The sequence below is a fragment of the Gopherus evgoodei genome, chromosome 3 (genome assembly GCF_007399415.2).
Source record: "Gopherus evgoodei ecotype Sinaloan lineage chromosome 3, rGopEvg1_v1.p, whole genome shotgun sequence".
NCBI classification, from domain to species: Eukaryota; Metazoa; Chordata; order Testudines; family Testudinidae; genus Gopherus; species Gopherus evgoodei.
This window is the reverse complement of record NC_044324.1, coordinates 45,849,654-45,868,985: the sequence shown is the minus strand read 5'-3', so window position 1 is coordinate 45,868,985 and position 19,332 is coordinate 45,849,654. Positions and strand designations below refer to the sequence as shown.

At 47.7% G+C, this 19,332-nt stretch overlaps 1 protein-coding gene across 2 annotated transcripts in view; it reads right to left on the bottom strand.

Moving 5' to 3' along the window:
- PXDN (peroxidasin) overlaps positions 1–19,332 on the bottom strand; it is a 165,026-nt gene that overhangs the window by 18,083 nt on the left and 127,611 nt on the right. For both annotated transcript variants that reach the window (XM_030555520.1, XM_030555521.1), the window contains one exon: positions 3,029–3,237. In XM_030555520.1, the coding sequence (XP_030411380.1) occupies positions 3,029–3,237 (209 nt within the window). The remainder of the gene's footprint in view (positions 1–3,028; positions 3,238–19,332) is intronic.

The following is a 19,332-nucleotide window of genomic DNA, read 5'->3' as shown; positions in this document are numbered from 1 at the left end:
GTATTCAATCCATAAAAAACTGAAGGCTGGAACTATAATTAATGACAGTCAATATGGTTTTATGGAAAACAGGTCTTGTCAAAAAAACTCAATTTCATTTTTTGATGTGATTACAAGTTTCGTTGATAGAGGTAACTGTGTAGATGTAATATAGTTAAAACTTTTGTATTGCATTTGACTTATTACTGCACAACATTCTTATTAAAATTAGCACTATTTAATATCAATAAAGCAAATGTTAAATGGATTAAGAACTGGTTGAATGACGGATCTGAAAAAGTAGTTGTCTCTGGGGAGTCATCACTAAAAAGATGTTTCTAGTAAAGTTCCACAAGCTTCAAAACTAGGCCTGACACTATTCAGCATTTTTATCAATGACCTGGAGGCAAACGTAAAAGCACTGCTGGTATAATTTGCAAATGACTCATCAATTGGTGAAGTGGTAAATAATAACAAGGCAAGAGCAGTCATACAGAGTGGTCTGGACTGCTTAGGAAAGTGGGCCCACTCAAACAGTTCCTTTTAATACAGCCAAATGGAAGGTCAAACATTGAGGAACAAAGAATGATCACTCTGCCTAGAGAATGGGGGACTATTTCCTGGAAAGTAGTGACTCTGAAAAAAGATGTAGGGTTCATAGTTGACAAGCAATTCAGCATGAGCTCCCAGAACAATGCTGTGGCAAAAAGAATTGCTAATGGAATCCTTCGATGTCTATAGCAGAGGAGTTGCAAGTAGGAGGAGTAAGGAGGTCATTTTACCCCTGTGTATAGCATTTGTGAGACAGATCTAGAATACTGCACACATTTTTGATGTTCCCATTTTAAAAAGAATACTGAAAAATTGGAGAAGGAGAAGAGAAAAGTTAAAATCTGATTTGAGGGCTGAAGAAAATGCTTAAATAAAACAATCTGTTTAAGCTTATCAAAAAGATGACTGAGATGTGACAATTACAGTGTATAAGTACCTTCTTGGGGAGAAAATATCAGGTACCAAAGGTCACTTAAATCTAGCAGAGAAAGGCATATCAAGAACCAATAGCTAGAAGTTAAAGCCAAATAAATTCAGATTAGAAATAAGGCTCAAATTTTAACAGTGAGAGTGATAACCACTGGAACGAACTACCAAGGGAAGTGGTGGAATCTCCATGTCTTGTTTCTGGAAGATATGCTTGAGACAAACACAAGTTATTAGGCACAATACAGGGGTAACTGGGTGAAATTCTATATACTGGAGTACAGACTAGATAACCTAATGATCCCTTCTGGCCTAAAAACCTATAATCTACATGCTTAAAATAAAGTATGTACTTTAATCCCTTAAGAGTCTACACTGCATTTTAACTCTAGGTTAAGGATTTTCTGACGTGCGTTCACACCTAGGGCTCTGGAGTCCACACTGCAGTGCACAGACCTGAGTCAAAGTAACCCTACCTCAGTGTCTAGCGTCCCTGCCTGCCAGTGTCAACACTCTAGCCCTCTGCATGTGTTGCACCATGGGAAAACTCTATTGCCCATCTTGTTTCCTAACTGTGACGATGCTATCGATGGGACTCTGGTGCCCAAAAGGGCTTACATTGCTGTGTAGACATACACTAACAGTCTTACCAAGATTAATACTTTTATCTTTACAATACTCCTTTGAGGTAAGAAAGGATCATCATCACCATTTTACAGGTGCAGAACTGAGTGACAGAGAGAATAAGCTACTTTTCCAATGTTATACAGAAAGTATGTGGCAGAGCCATGAATTGATACCATTTCTTCTGAGTCTTCGTTGACTACTTGAAACATAGGGTAATTGTTCTTCTGCTAAGATACTGAAAAAAGCCGCAGAGGTTGAATTTGGCTAGTTCATAGCTCAAATAGTTCATCACCTTGCAGAAAAGTCAGGTCCTGGGACCAGCAGCGCAGCCAGGTGGAGGGAACAGGGGGATCGATCACAAAAAAAGCGCCACCTGCTGTGGCACTTTTACTCACCTAGCGGCGCTTTTATTGATGGGGCAGCACTCCGGGTCTTCAGTGGCACCTCGGCGGCGGGACCTTCACTCGCTCTTCGGTGAATGTCTTCAGCGGCATTTCAGCAAGTGAAGAGCAGTGGGCCCGGAACAAGTGAAGGGACCGCCACCGAAGTGCCGCCAAAGATCCGGAAAGCCGCCGGGTGAGTAAAAATGAAAAAGGCGCCAAGAAATTGAAAACATGCCACTTGTGCTCAGTGGGAGAGCGGCCGCTGCCCTGCTCCCCCCTAGCTACGCTACTGCCTGGGGCCTGTGACAATCAAAAGCAACAGGTTAGAATGTCAAGAAAGTAGAAAGAAAATCCTGGGTGATTCATTTAAATTCTAATTCTTTTACAATGATAAATCAGTAATTCTGCTGTATGATTAGTTAAGTAAACTTTGGAGGTAATCTGGTTTTGTTGTTATAAAATAGAACAGCATTGCATCTAAAAAAAAACAAAACTAAATCCGGGTTTTGTTCAAGCAATCTAAGAGGTAACAGCTTTTGGTAACTAAGTGTCTGCTCTTCTGCCCTCCATGTGGAAAAGTATTTTGCACTGAACAAAACAGGAAGAATAATAAAAACAGATGCTTCCTACTTACACAGCTATAACAATTAAATACATGGATGACTTAGTACATATAAATTTAAGTATAGTGAGCACAACGTTGAGTCTTACATTCTAAATTTTAATCAAACTATGCAATTTATTAGAATTTTTAATGTCAGTCAGGAAAAATTGCAAGGGTTCAGTGTTTTTTATAAGTAAGCTGCTCATACAACAGAACCAAAACCTTAGCTATATAGTAGCTAAATCAATCTCCTGACTAGATTCCTTCTACTGGAAGTGGAATATTACTTCTGCACAATCCAAATTTGGTTTTGTAAGCACATTATCCATCTTCCTAGTTCAGCTTGAGTTAGAGTTGAATAGCAAATAAAAATCTCTTAAAATTTCTTCAAAGCAGGCAATTTAAAATGTAACCAGAAACAAAGGATGCACTCTCAATACTCTCTCTGAATACAGACCTTCACAGCAATCTTGCCACATCCTGAGATCCAGTTTAGGAATTTCTTCACAGCTATCATAACCATGTGGGAACTCGGCCACCTTAAAGACATCACGTTGCACTCTGGTTATATTGTCAGCGTTGTCGCACAAAATTCTGGCAAGAGATGTTTGCTTGATCTGAGTCAGCTGAGGTGGACTAAATACACCAGGATTCTCATACCATAACCTGTAGTCTCACAGAAAGAAAAGTTAAGTTTTTAGATAGTTAAGACAATGGTAGACAAAATAAAAGACATATATACAGATAATTTGCACTTTACTAGAGATCTTGGGATATTATAATCAACACTAAAGAGTATTCTTGAAAAACAGATCACCGAAGCAAAAATACACAGTTCCTAAAAGCAGATGACTTACACTCTGTCTTAATGTTGCCTTCTAATTAGTCATGATGCCTCTGTCTACAAATCTTCCGAAGTGAACAATTTTTTTTTGGCAGAAAAGACAAAGCAGCCAGAGCATACTTGCAAATTAAGATGGATTTATAGTTGCTTTGCGCAAAGACACCAAAGCTTACACCCCAATTTCCCTCTCCCTCCTGTCATGCGTATGCTCAAATATGCACCAAATTCTTACCCTCTCAATGCACCCCGACATTCCTGTGCACACACATTCCTCAATTTTCCCCTCCCTCCTGTTTCCCATTTTCTCCTGCACATACATACTCCTAGAATATCTGTCCTTCTTCCCCTCTATGGAGTAGATCTGGTGCACCAGTAGTTTGTGAAAAGAAATACTTTGAATTAATGATTTATTTTGCTGTTTTACATAACTGAAAGTGTATCTGTTAGTAGATAAAATATACCCTTTAATATTGTGTGCAGTTCGGTATTCTTTATTAAGAACAGAGTATGTAATTGCATCATCAGCTGGTGGTAAGAATTTCTCCAAGATCGACCTAGCCCAAGCCTATCTACAAATGGAGACTGAAGACAGTGACAAATCTGAGGAACTGCCCCAGACTGAAGAGTCAGTAAAGAAGATTTTGGAACAAACTGATAAGTTAAACGGTAAGAAGTCACCAGGACCAGATGGTATTCACACAAGAGTTCTGAAGGAACTCAAATATGAAATTGTGGAACTACTAACTGTGGTACATAACCTATTGCTTAAATCAGCCTCTGTACCAGACATGACTGGAGGGTAGCTAATATAATGCTTATTTTTTAAAAAGGCTCCAGAGCTGATCTGGAAACTACAGGCCGGTAAGCCTAACTACAGTACCAGGCAAATTGGCTGAAACTATAGTAAAGAACAGAATTATCAGATGAACATGATTTGTTGGGGAAGAATCAGCATGGCTTTTGTAAAGGGAAATCACGCCTTACCATCTATTGGAATTCTTTGAGGGTGTCAATAAGCAGTTAGATAAGGGTGATCCAGTTGATACAGTATACTTGGACTTTCACAAAGACTTTTGACAAAGACTCTTCAGCAAAGTGCAAACTGCTTAGTCCTGGGATAAGAGGTCCTCTCATGGATGAGTAACTGGTTGAAAGATAGGAAAGAAAGGGTAAGAATAAATGGTCAGTTTTCACGGAGGAGAGAGGTAAATAGCGGGGTCCCTCCAGAAAAAGTTGAAGCTGTCCTAAAGGCAACCCAACCACAAAATGTGTCATGATTATGCGCCTTCCTAGGGATAGTTAGTTATAAAAGGAAGTTAGCTTTTCCGTAACTGGTGTCCTTTGAGATGTGTTGCTCATGTCCATTCCATATGAGGTATGTGTGCTTGTTACATGCACTGGTGCTGGATGTTTTTCCTTCAGTGGTATCCGTAGGGGACCACCTCTGCTGCCCCCTGGAGCAAAGCGCACATGCCGCGGTATAAGGGGCGCTGCCAGCTCCCCACACCCTCAGTTCCTTCTTGCCAGAAACTCTGACAGTGGGGAAGGAGTGCAGGTTATAGAATAGACATGAGCAACACACCTTCAAGAACATCAGTTATGGAAAAGGTAACTGTCTTTTCTTCTTCGTGTGCTTGCTCATGTCCATTCCATATTAGGTGACTCCCAAGGTTCTTAAGATGGAACAGGTAATCTAAGATAGTGCGTTGGAGAGATGCTACACTCAGACACCCAGTGGAAGAACCTCGTCCATTTGGCCAGGTAGGTTGTTCTAGTGGAAGGCTTCCTGCTTTCCAAGAGGATTTGCTGGACCTCTTTAGAACAGGCCCACTCCAAATTCAACCATGCAGCATCCACGCTGTGAGGTGGATGGGGCAAGGTTGGGGTGTAGGAGTCGCCCATGATCTTGCAAGAACTGATCTGGTCAGTCAGAAAGGGGCCAGGGAGCGTCCACTGCTAGGTCCATCCAGGGCGACCATGATGACTTGGCCCTTGTCTCTCTTGACTTTTGACAGAACTCTGCTGATGAGTGGGATTGGCAGGAAGGCGTAAATCAGAGCACCCGACCATGAAAGGAAGAAGGCGCCGGAGAGGGAGCCTTTTCTCAGGCCGTGTAGGGAACAGAAGCAATGAATTTCCTGTTCTGTCTGGTGGCAAACACGTCCACTTGGGGAATTCCCCACCTCTGGAAGAGGGTCCGGACTACCTCTGGATGGAGTGACCACTCGTGGTGAGAAGAAAAGGCTCTGCTGAGGCGATCTGTCAGTGTGTTCCTGATGCCGGGGAGGTGACAGGCCTCCAGTTGGATCTCATGGTCGATGCAGAAAGGAGGGCCTCTTGGCAGAGGGCCAATGAGCGTGCTCCCCTTTGCCTGTTGATGTAAAACATCAAGGCCATATTGTCCATCAACACTCTCATCACCGTGCCTGCCAGGTGTGGTAGAAAGACTCCGCAGGCCAAGCGTACCGCTCTGAGCTCATTCACGTTAATGTGAAACCTCATCTCCTGTGGGGACCACATGCCCTCGGTCTGGAGGCCACCGAGATGTGCTCCCCAGACAAAGTCCGAGGTGTCCAATATCAACTCGATCGACTGATGAGGGCTGTCGAATGAAACTCCTTCCAGGACCACTCTGGGGTTGGTCCACCACTGTAGCAAGGTAAGTATCGTCAGTGGGATGGTAATGACTTTTCCAGATGATCTCTGGACTGGTAATAGACCGTCGCCAGCCACTGCTGTAAGGGCTGCATCCTGACCCTGGCACAGCAGATGACATACGTACATGCTGCCATGTGTCCCAGCAGGCACAGGCAAACCCTGGCCATGGTCAGGGAGAACATGGAAGCTCCCGCAATGAGGTCCACCATCATCTGGAACCTCTCCTGCTCTGGAAATGCTCTGGCGCAGGTGAAGTCTAGCACCGCTCCAATGAATTCTATCCTCTGCATCAGAACTAATGTCAGCTTTTTGCCATTTACCAGAAGGCCTAGGGATCTGCACGTGGCCTGCAGCACCATAACATCTCTCTTAATTTGGGACCTGGAGCAGCCTTCAAAGTACGAGTAGATCTGGATACCTTGATGTCTGAGGTAAGCGGTTACTACCAACATGCACTTGGTGAACACCTTTGGTGCTGTTGCAAGGCTTAACGGTAGGACTGATAGTGGTCAGTTCCCACCATGAAATGTAGGAAGCATCTGTGACCTTGAAAGATCGCTACATGGAAATATGCATCCTTCAAATTGAGGCAGCATACCAGTCTCCCGAATCCAGGGAGAGGATGATGGAGGCCAAGGAGACTATGCAGAACTTCAGCTTCTTTAGGTATTTGTTGAGGTCTCGCGGGTCCAGGATGGGCTGTAGACCACCCTTGGCCTTCGGGATTAAAAAACTACTGGTAATAGAACCTGTTGCTCCTGTATCTGCAAAGGAACCTTTTCCACCTTACCCAGCTTCAGCAAACCTTCTACCTCCTCTGCAAGAAGAGTCTCATGAGAAGGTTCCCTGAAGAGGGATGGGAACGGGGGGTAAAAAGAAACTGGAGGGCATAACCCCTTGCCACGTATTGAGGACCCAGTTGTCCTCTCCAGTGTATCCAGATTTTTCTTAAGGTGTACCTTCCACAACTGGACACAGTTCTCCAGCTAAGGCCTCACCAGAACCTAGTATAGCAGAATAATTACCTCCCATGCCTTAGATATAACAGTCACTAATACATCCCAGAATATTTGCCTCTTTTGCAACTGTATCACATTGTTGGCTCATTCAATTTGTGATCCACTATAACCCTCTCCCCCCCGATCCTTTTCTGCAGTAGTACTACATAGCCAACTATTTCTCATTTTATAGCGATGCCTCTGATTTTTCTTTTCTAACTGCAGTACTTTGAACTTGTCTTTACTAAATTTTATCTGGTTGATTTCAGACCAGTTCTCCATTTTATCAAGATCATTTGAAATCTAATCCTGTCCTCCAAAGTGTCTGCAACTCCTCCCAGATTGGCGACATCCACAAATTAGATAATGGAGTGGAGACTGTGCTTATGCAAGTCATTAATGAAAATACTGAATAGCACTAGACCCAGGACTGACCTCTGAGGGACTCCAGTTTGTCAGAGAACCAATGATAATTACTGTCCGAGTATGTGTTTTTAACCAGTTGTGCACCCTCCTCAAAGCAATTTCATTTAGAACACATTTCCCTAATTTGATTGTGAGAATATCACGTGAGACAATGTCAAAAGCTTTAATAAAATCAAGATAAATCACACCTACTGCTTCCCCCCTCTAGCCACTAGGCCAGTTACCCTGGCAAAGAAGAAAATTAGGTTCTTCTTCGAGTGATTGCTCACATCCATTCCAGTTAGGTGTGCGCGCCGCGCGTGCACGTTCGTCGGAAACTTTTTTACCCTAGCAACTCCAGTGGGCCGGCAGGTCGCCCCCTGGAGTGGCGCCGCCTTGGCGCCCAATATATATCCCTGCCGGCCCGCCCGCTCCTCAGTTCCTTCTTACCGCCGTGTCGGTCGTTGGAACTGTGGAGCGCGGCATAGCTGTCCTCCACGTCCCTAGCTCTCCTAGTTATCTATCGTTATCTATCGTTATCTCTAGTTTCATTATAGTTGTTATTTAGTTTGTTAAGTTGATAGTTAAGTTAATTAGTTGTAAAGTACTTCTTCGCCGGGGGCTTAGCCCTTCCCGGCACCCGGCACCGGGCTCATGCCTGGTTCGCCGGGCTTCAAGCAGTGTGCGGCCTGCAAGAAGCCCATGCCTACCAGCGATCCCCACGAAGCGTGCCTGAAGTGCCTCGGGGAATCGCACAGATCCGACAAGTGCCGCATCTGTAAGGCCTTTAAGCCGAGGACAAAGAAGGAGAGGGATCAAAGGCTCCGAACTCTCCTAATGGAGGCGGCACTTGACCCGACGGCTTCGCAGGCCGTGGTATCGGCACCGGCACCGGATCGCTCCGGCACCGAGAAGACTCCTCGGCACTGACCCTCTCCGGCACTGGAGCCAGAGCCAAGGCCGTCGAAGTCTAATACTCCGGCCAGGCAGACCCGGCTAGAGCGCCCGGCCTCGACATCGGCCGCGGCGCCGCCGGCACCGTCAGCACCGTTGACTCCGGGCCCGGCGGGTCCGTTGAGTCCGGTGCCGCCGAGCTCCCCCATGAGATCTGGGGTTGAGATAGTGGTCCCGTCCACACCGGAGACCTTCGCCTCGGCTCGGGACCTTATTGCCCTGACTGAGCCTACTCGGCTGCCACCCCCGGTACCTCCGGTGCGGGTCGTGTCCAGAGGCAAGCCCATGATGTCGGCACCGCCCAGAGACAGTCGTTCCCGATCCAGGTCCCGACGTCTTGGGCGCTCCAGATCCCGACGCCGCTCGCAGTCCCGGCACCGCTCCCCTCAGCGGTACCGGTCGCACTCGCGGCACCGGTCGGCATCGAGAAGGTTGCGGTCAGGCTCCAGTCGACACCGGCACCGCGACTCCAGGAGCAGGTCCCGACGCTACTCGCCGCACCGGTCGACCTCCCGGCACCGAGCTGGTGGCAGGTCCCGGTCCCGGTCTCGCTCGACCTCCCGGCACCGAGCTGGTGGCAGGTCCCGGTCGACCTCCCGGCACCGAGCTGGTAGCAGGTCCCGGCACCGAAGCGGCGCCCGGCACCGATCAGGATCACGGCACCGTGACAGATCCCGGTCCCGGTCCCGATCCCGGCACCGATATGACTCCCGGCACCGGTCCCCGGCACCGAGACGATCCTCCGTGCCAGCCCGCGCAGACCCGTACCATCCAGGGTCGGCCCCACCGTGGCCCTCGAGACAGCCGTCCGTATCCTACCAGACGGACAGCGGCTATGCGCTGGGCACCGACCGGCAGGCGGCGCTGTTTGGTGATCCGCCGCTGCAGGACCAAGGCCCACAACAGTGGGGATTCTGGACACCCTGGGCGTACCATCAGGCCCAGGGCCCCCAGCAGCTCCCTCCTAGGCCGGCGACTGCGGAGCGTAGGGCCCCGGAAGCCTCGTTGTCTCGCCCCCCTCCCTCCCCGGAAGGGGAGGAAGGGTCCAAGCAGCAGGACTCCGCTGTGGCTCCGGAGGCAGAGGCGAGGGCTGAGGAAGACCCTCAGTTAGACACTCTCGTGCCGGGGGTCTCATCATCCTCCTCCCCGGATGAGGCGGTGGCGGGTACCTCCTCCAACAGTCCCCCCCCGCTGGATCTCAGGGCGCACCAAGACCTCCTCAGGCGATTGGCTCAAAATCTGAGTCTGCAGGCGGAGGAGGTCTCGGAGATAGAGGATCCAATTGTAACCATCATCTCTTCTGATGCTCCCACCAGGGTCGCCCTGCCCTTTATACGAACCATCCAGGCCAACGCCAACACCATCTGGCAGTCTCCGGCCTCCATCCCTCCGACAGCAAAAGGCGTCGAGAGGAAGTACATGGCCCCTTCTAGGGGATACGAATATCTCCATGTACACCCGACCCCGTGTTCACTGGTGGTTCAATCGGTGAACGATAGGGAGCGTCATGGCCAGGAGGCTCCGGCCCCCAAATCAAGAGAGGCCAGGCGGATGGACCTCCTTGGCCGTAAGGTGTATTCGGCTGGGGCGCTGCAGCTCAGGGTCTCCAACCAGCAGGCCCTGCTGAGCAGATATGCCTTTGATTCCTGGGTGGCAGTGGACAAATTTAAGGAGCTGCTGCCACAGGATGCTCGCCAAGAGTTTACGGCCATCTTGGACGAAGGCAAGAAGGTCGCACGCACGGCCTTGCAAGCCTCCTTGGACGCTGCGGACTCGGCTGCCCGTACCCTTGCGTCAGGTGTTACGATGCGTCGCATCTCCTGGCTGCAGGTTTCCGGCCTTCCGCCGGAGCTCCAGCATACTATACAGGACCTTCCTTTCGAAGGCCAGGGCCTATTTTCTGACAAAACAGACCCCAGACTCAAGAGTCTGAAAGATAACCGAGTCGTTATGCGGTCCCTCGGGATGCACACTCCCGTGACGCAGCGTAGACCCTTCCGGCCGCAACAACAACAACAACAACAACGCAGGCCGTTTTCCCAGTTCCGCCAGCGGCAGGACCTTTACAGGCGCCGCGGCAGGAACGGGAGGCGCAGGCAGTCGGGGAACCAAGGGGGGCAGAACCAAGGCTCCTCAAAACCCCCGCCTGGTCCTAAGCCTTCATTTTGAAGGTGCGCTCGAGGGCGCAGTAACAGTTTCCCCTATGGATCCTTCCCCCCCGTTTTCCAACCGCCTTTCGTTTTTCCTCCCGGCGTGGTCCCAAATAACATCGGACCGCTGGGTCTTAAGCGTGGTGCAGACGGGATACCGCCTGCAGTTTGTTTCGTTTCCTCCTTCCCGCCCTCCTTCCTCGTCCCTCTTCAGGGACCCCTCTCACGAGCAATTCCTTCGGCAGGAGGTGCAGACGCTCCTCAGCAAAGGAGCTATAGAGGCGGTTCCGGAAAACGAGAAAGGCAAGGGGTTTTATTCCCGCTACTTTCTGATCCCCAAGGCCAAGGGGGGCCTCAGGCCTATCCTCGACCTGCGAGAGCTCAACAAATACCTCGTGAAGTTGAAGTTCCGCATGGTATCCCTGGGGACCATTATTCCATCCCTGGATCCGGGAGACTGGTACGCCGCCCTCGACATGCAGGACGCGTATTTCCACATTGCCATTTGGCCGCGCCACAGACGCTTTCTCCGCTTCGTTGTGGGGGCTCTTCATTATCAATTTGCAGTCCTCCCGTTCGGCCTGTCCACGGCCCCAAGGGTGTTTACAAAATGCATGGCAGTTGTCGTGGCGCATCTTCGGCGCAACCGTGTCCACGTGTTCCCTTATCTGGACGATTGGTTGATTCGGGGCACGTCGGAACAGCAGGTGACCAGCCATGTCCGCGTGATCACCGGCATGTTTGCGAGTCTGGGCCTCTTGATAAACACAGACAAGTCCACCCTGAGGCCCACTCAGAAGGTGGAATTTATCGGGGCCGTCCTGGACGCCACTGTGGGCAGGGCCTCGCTGCCTCTGCAGCGGTTCCAGACCATGGCGGCGATCGTTCAACGCTTGCGGTCAGCCCCGTTGACGTCAGTGAGGACATGTCTAACCCTGTTAGGCCACATGGCGGCGTGCACCTTTGTGACCGACTACGCTCGGCTCCGCATGAGGCCTCTCCAGCTGTGGCTTATCAGTCATTACAGGCCGGCAAGGCAACCGTTAGACATGTTAATCACAATCCCCCAGAAGGTCTTAGATTCCCTCGGCTGGTGGTTGGACCAGTCCGTATTGTGTGCGGGTCTTCCCTTTCACCCGTCTCAGCCCTCGGTATCCCTGACAACGGATGCCTCAGATCTAGGCTGGGGGGCCCACCTAGGGACCCTGCGGACGCAGGGCCTGTGGTCCCAGGAGGAGGTGGGGCTACACATCAACATGAGGGAGTTGAGAGCGATCTGCCTTGCTTGCCAAACGTTTTGTCATCAGCTTCAGGGTCGTTGTGTAGCCGTGTTCACGGACAACACGACGACCATGTATTATATCAACAAACAGGGCGGCACCAGGTCCTCCTCCCTGTGCCTCGAGGCGATACGACTCTGGGACTTTTGCGTAGCCCACTCCATTCACCTCAGGGCTTCCTTCCTTCCCGGAGTACGGAACACGCTGGCGGATCGATTGAGCAGATCCTTCCTGTCACACGAGTGGTCCCTTCGCCCGGACGTCGCTCTCTCCATTTTCCGGAGGTGGGGTTATCCCCGGGTGGACCTCTTTGCGTCCAAGGGGAACAGGAAGTGCCAAGCGTTCTGCTCCTTTCAGGGCAGGGAGCCGGGGTCGATAGCGGATGCCTTCCTCATCCAGTGGTCGACCCACCTGTACTATGCGTTTCCTCCGTTCCCTCTGGTTCACAAGGTCCTCCTGAAGGTGCGCAGAGACAGGGCTCGTGTGATCATGGTGGCCCCGGCATGGCCCAGACAGCACTGGTACACCATGCTGCTGGACTTGGCCGTAGCCGACCCAGTTCCCCTGCCCCTTCATCCGGACCTGATTACCCAGGACCACGGGTCTCTCTGTCACCCAGACCTGCAGTCGCTGCACCTAGCGGCGTGGCTCCTGCGTGGCTAACTGGTTCCGAGCTGCGCTGCTCCACGCCCGTGAGAGAGGTGCTCTTGAGCAGCAGGAAACCGTCCACAAGAGCCACATATTCGGCGAAATGGAAACGCTTCTCCTGTTGGTGCGTAGAGAGAAATCTCCGCCCTATGGAAGTTTCGGTAACCGAAATCTTAGACTATGTTTGGTCCCTCAAAGAGCGAGGTCTGGCCTTATCGTCGTTGCGAGTCCATCTAGCAGCTATCTCCACCTTTCACCCGGGTGCGGACGGTCGCTCCGTTTTTTCTCACCCGACGGTGTCGAGATTCCTTAAAGGGCTGGAACGGTTATTCCCTAACGTCCGTCCCCCTGCTCCAACCTGGGATCTTAACCTAGTGTTGTCCCGGCTCATGGGGCCCCCCTTTGAGCCGTTAGCTACTTGCTCCCTGCTTTACCTCTCTTGGAAGGCTGCCTTTCTAGTAGCTATCACCTCAGCTAGACGGGTGTCGGAACTCCGAGCCCTTGTGGTAGACCCCCCATACACGGTCTTCCACAAAGACAAGGTGCAGCTTAGACCACACCCTGCCTTTCTACCCAAGGTGGTCTCAGCCTTCCACGTCAACCAAGAGATTTTCCTCCCGGTTTTTTTCCCAAAACCTCACTCCTCAGGCAGGGAGCAGCAGCTCCACTCGCTGGATGTCCGTAGAGCTCTCGCGTTCTACATAGAGAGGACCAAACCCTTCCGCAAATCCCCCCAGCTTTTCGTGGCGGTAGCGGACTGTATGAAAGGGCTTCCTATCTCCTCCCAGGGGTTATCCTCGTGGGTTACGTCCTGTATCAGGACCTGTTATGACTTGGCCCATGTCCCTACGGGCCGTGTGACTGCGCATTCTACCAGGGCGCAGGCGTCGTCGCTGGCTTTCCTTGCCCGTGTGCCCATCCAGGAAATCTGTCGGGCAGCGACCTGGTCATCGGTCCACACCTTTGCTTCCCACTACGCCCTGGTACAGCAGTCGAGAGAGGATGCGGCCTTCGGAACTGCAGTGCTCCATGCCGCGACTACTCACTCCGACCCCACCGCCTAGGTATGGCTTGGGAGTCACCTAACTGGAATGGATGTGAGCAATCACTCGAAGAAGAAAAGACGGTTACTCACCTTTGTAACTGTTGTTCTTCGAGATGTGTTGCTCACATCCATTCCACACCCGCCCTCCTTCCCCACTGTCGGAGTAGCCGGCAAGAAGGAACTGAGGAGCGGGCGGGCCGGCAGGGATATATATTGGGCGCCATGGCGGCGCCACTCCAGGGGGCGACCTGCCGGCCCACTGGAGTTGCTAGGGTAAAAAAGTTTCCGACGAACGTGCACGCGCGGCGCGCACACCTAACTGGAATGGATGTGAGCAACACATCTCGAAGAACAACAGTTACAAAGGTGAGTAACCGTCTTTTGCTCTGTCAGAATTTGTTTTTGCACTATTTTGAACTATTGTCCTCCAAGTGCTTACAAACTGACTGTTTAATAATTTGTTTCTGGATCTTTCCGGGTATTGAAATTATGCTGACTGATCAATTCCCCGTGTCCTCTGTTCCCCTTTTTAAAGACATGTACTATGATTGCTGTTCTCCAGTACTCTGGGATCTCACCCATCCTCCATGAGTTCTTGAAGATGATTGCTAACGATTCCAAGATTTCTTCACTTAGTTCCTTAAATACCCTACGATTAATTTTGTCAGGCCCTGTTGATTTCAATGCATCTAACTTATCTAAATATTCTTTAGTCTATTCTTTCTCTATTCTGGCTTGTTTTCCTTCCCCCTTATTGTTAATATTAACAACATGCATGTGAAGATTGCTTATCATGCTTGTCATTGGCAGCAGCAGGTAAAGATCAAGAAGTAGAACCAGAGACAGTCAATATATTCTATATTGGCACAAATGGAACCTTTGCCAGTGACAAACATTATAATACAACACTAAATTAAGAATGATCCAGGGCTAGCTAAGTGTATAATAAGGTTTCATAATGTTTGGCACCAAAGTGATTATTCCTATGAAGATCTGGTCCTATATACTCCAAGAATTACATGAAGGCCATTTGGAAATGAAATTCCTAGCTAGGAGTTTTGTGTGGTGGCCAATGATTGATAAACAAACAGAGAAAATGATAAAACAGTGTCAAGACAGTCAATAAATGCAACACATCCCTAAACATGCTCCACTGCAATTTTAGGAGCGGCTAACTATTCCGTGGCATAGAATCCACATGTAATCTGCTGGACCATTTACGGGACATGTTTATAAATGGCATGAAATTTTCTGTATGAATTCAAATAGTTCAGCACAGACAGTGGAAGTGTTAAAACTCTTGTTTTTGAGGACAGGTGTTCCTGAACAGATTCTAAGCAACAATGGAACTCAAACCACATCTGAAGAGTTCCAATTGTTTATTAAAAGAAATGGTATCGAACACAACACATTGACTCATTACCATCCTGCCACCAACGAATTAGTGGAAAGTTTTATTCAGACTTTCAAGAAAGCAATTTGTGTTACAACACTGGAAAAAGGTAGCATACAACCCATGATTACAGATTTTCTATTGTTATTACAAATCAGACACCAGTAATGTTGTTTATGTGATGTAATTTAAGGTCTTGTCTGGACTTGTTGAAGCCTAATATACAGAAAGACATTCAAAAGAAACAGTTTTCACATGGGAGAAACTTGGTAAGAGACTACAGAGCTAACTTATGGAAACCTGAAGTGATTACATTACTGACTGGTCCTCCATCACACTAGGCAGAAGTAGCACCAAACCTGTCATGGAGAACCAGGTTTTGAGCACAAGTTCAGCAGGGTGTTTTACACCAGTGATGCCTATTGAAATATTGAGCCTACAATATAACCATAGACAATGATTTGTCATAGTACCAGTGGACCTTTCCATGTTTCTACTACAAGAGACCCTAATACTGTAGCCCAGGAAGATACTGATACATCAGACAATATATATATTTGTGATACCTATGAGATATTATCCTGAAAGAAGCCATAAACCACCTCTCAGACATAATTTACATCATCTTGTGCATCACTGATAGTCATATGTTTGCAATTTTTGTTTTCCTTTTCATTGTGAAGGGGGAGGAGTATGTGGCCTTCTATATTTGTACATGATTTATAAGCCTAGTTATCTGTAATCCCACCGTGCCAATGTGGTTTCCCCATATTCTTTATGTTGTGTAAAGAGCAAAGATACAACACTGGTAAAGAGAAGATCCTTTAAAGTTATGATGCTGAAGAACCACACAATGAATTGTGTAAAATGAGTTACATTTATCAAGAAGTCAGAAGAATACGTACTAAAGTTGGTCAACCTCTACCTGCATAGTTTTTCTAGTAGACAGTGGAGCCAACAAAAATGTTGGGATGGGAAAACAGGTTAGAGATTTTGAACTATGTATTTATGTCCTCAAAATGAGCTATGCTTACTTCAGCTGCACCAACTCATTTTCCCCTAACCAGACACATCTGTTCCGCAAGGTACTGACAGCTTCCATCTTCTGTCTATAATAAAGGCTCTTCAAAGACAGTCTTTGTTATTTCTATAGTGTCATTAGCTTGTGTGGCGCTTCAGAGCAGCTGCATACTTTGGACAGAAGACTGAAGTGTTTTAACATTTCAATATATCTCCCAAATAGTATTTTGGAAAACAATGTCTTTCGGCTGATAACATACAGATGAACTCTAGAGAGGGAAACATGAGAGCAACAGTCAGCATGGATTAACCACGGGCAAGTCATGCCTGACTAACCTAATTGCCTTCTATAACGAGATAACTGGCTCTGTGGATGAGGGGAAAGCAGTGGACCTGTTATTCCTTGACTTTAGCAAAGCTTTTGATAAGGTCTCCCACAGTCTTCTTGCCAGCAAGTTAAAGAATTATGGACTAGATGAATGGACTATAAAGTGGATAGAAAGCTGGCTAGATTGTCAGGCTCAACGGGTAGTGATCAATGGCTCCATGTCTCATTGGCAGCCAGCATCAAGCGGAGTGCCCCAAGGGTCGGTCTGGGGCTGGTTTTGTTCAATATCTTCATTAATGATCTGGAGGATGGCATGGACTGCACCCTCAGCAAGTTTGCAGATGACACTAACCTGGGATAAAGAGGGACCTAGACAAATTAGAGGATTGGGCCAAAGGAAATCTGATGAGGTTCAACAAGGACAAGTGCAGAGTCCTGCACTTAGGACGGAAGAATCTCATGCACTACTACAGACTAGGGACCGAATGGCTGGGCAGAAGTTCTGCAGAAAAGGACCTAGGGGTTATAGTGGATGAGAAGCTGGATACGAGTAAACAGTAAGCCCTTGTTGCCAAGAAGGCTAACAGCATTTTGGGCTGTATAAATAGAGGTATTGCCAGCAGACAGAGGGACGTAATCATTCTCCTCTATTCGACATTGGTGAGGCCTCATCTGGAGTACTGTGTCCCGTTTGGGGCCCCACACTACAAGAAGGATGTGGGAAAATTGGAAAGAGTCCAGCAGAGGGCAACAAAAATGATTAGGAGGCTGGAGCACATGATTTATGAGGAGAGGCTGGGGGAACTGGGATTGTTTAGTCTGCAGAAGAGAAGAATGAGGGGGATTTAATAGCTGCTTTCAACTACCTGAAAAGGGGTTCCAAAGAGGATGGATCTAGATTGTTCTCAGTGGTACCAGGTGACAGAACAAGAAGTAATAGTCTCAAGTTGCAGTGGGGGAGGTTTAGGTTGGATATTAGGAAAAGCTTTTTCATTCAGAGAGTGGTGAAGTACTGGAATGGGTTACCTAGGGAGGTGGTGGAATCCCCCTTAGCGGTTTTTAAGGTCAGGCTTGACAAAGCCCTGGCTGGGATGATTTAGTTAGGGACTCATCCTGCTTTGAGCAAGAGGTTGGACTAGATGACCTCCTAAGGCCCCTTCCAACCCTGATATTCTATGATTCTATGATCAACCTTGTGTGACATATGTGGGTATATGCTGTTACCAGAAGTTTGGAGCCCTTATTTCTGAGTCCGAATTTCTCACTTCCATTCATCTACATACAAACATCTGATTTACACAGTCCTGGATTCCATTTCTAAAATTTTAAGTAGGTTTTATGCAAAGGAAAAAAAAAAGACAGAAAAGTGTACTGAGAGGGCTGTAACATTCACTGGCGGATATCCAAATACTTTATTTATGATCTAAGAGTTTAAAGTATCAGACTACAGTTTTGTAAGATGAGCTCTGATCCACCCTCCCTAATGATATTTTAGCAATATTTGCCTGAGGCATTAGTTTAAATTAAATTTTATTTCATGATTCATGCTCTCTCTCAATTTTCCCTCTCTTAAGGCACCTTTTAATTATAAAAAAATAAACTTAATTAAATAGTGGTAACTATTAAAATGTGACTAATCATTGCCAGGTATCTACAATAAAAAGAAAACTGACTTTCTTCCCTCAAAAGAGAAAAAACCAGGCAAGACATCACAGACTACAAGTTACATCAAAAGGAGGGAAGTGTGGATTTTCAGATGTCAGAATTTGAGACGGGAGAGTGGTCAAATACCAAAAGGGGTGCTGCTAGGTGCTGTAATAATAATATTTATCCCCTTTATATTTTCACCTAAGGGCATGAAGGATGGAGTGGGCCCAAGCATCTCTCAGTTCCTTTGTCCGGTTCAGAATCCAAGTGGTGTAGACTCCCTAGTAGAGGGGAAAGAGAGCAAGTCATAGAATTCATGTGGACAACACATCTTGAAAAAACACAGTTACTGGAAGGTAAGTAACTGTTCTTTCTACCTCAAGTGATTGTCAACGTGTATTCTGGTGACTAGGGAGAAGTGACCTTATAATTAGGAGAAGGTTGCTAGAAGTCCTATTTAAATCAAGACTGCAGGACAGCCCTGTCAAAGAGGACATCAAATCTTGAGGCCTCAACTAAAGAATAGCTGGTGAAAGTGTGGACTCATCCCCATTGTAGCTGCACTGCAAATTTCTGAAATTGGTATGCTTCCCACAGAAGACAGAAAAGATCCTGAGCCCTGGTGGAGTAGGCTATAATCTAAATAACTCATAGAATTATCTAAGGCCATGACACTATGTCTACATTATGTCTGGTCTACTAGGAAATTAAGTCGCCATAACTGTGCCACTCAGAGGTTTGAAAAATCCACCCCCCTGAGCAACGCAGTTAAACCGAACTAACCCCCAGTGTAGACAACACTAAGTCAACGGGAACATTCTCCTTTTGACCTAGCTACTGCCTGCTGGGGAGGTGGATTACGTTCGCCGACATAGGTAGTGTCTTCATTGAAACACGACAGCGGCGAAGCTGCAGAGGTACTGCTGTAGTGGTTTATATGTAGACATGCCCCAATTCAATTAAATACCAGTTTAGACAATCTTTGGGTGGATACTGCCTGACCTTTCACCCAATCGGCAAATGCTACAAACAGCCTAGGGGAACCCCTGAAGGTTCTTGTTCTTTCACGGTATTATGAAAGAGTCCTAACCACATCAAGGATGTGCAATTTGTTTAAAGTGGGGCTAAGGAAAGAAAAATGGCAGATGAACAGTCTAATTGAAATGAAAATCTAAGACAATCTTGAAAAACATTTATGATGAAACCTAAGGATCACTTCATCTGTGTGAAACACAGTGTAAAGTGAGGACCTGCATCTCCTTTACCTTTTCAAGCTGATGTTATAGTCACTAAAAAGATCATTTTCACAGAAAGATGATATTGAAAGCAAGTTTCTAATAGCTCAGAAGGGGGTCCCCATTAACCCATCTAACACTATACTGAGGTTCCAA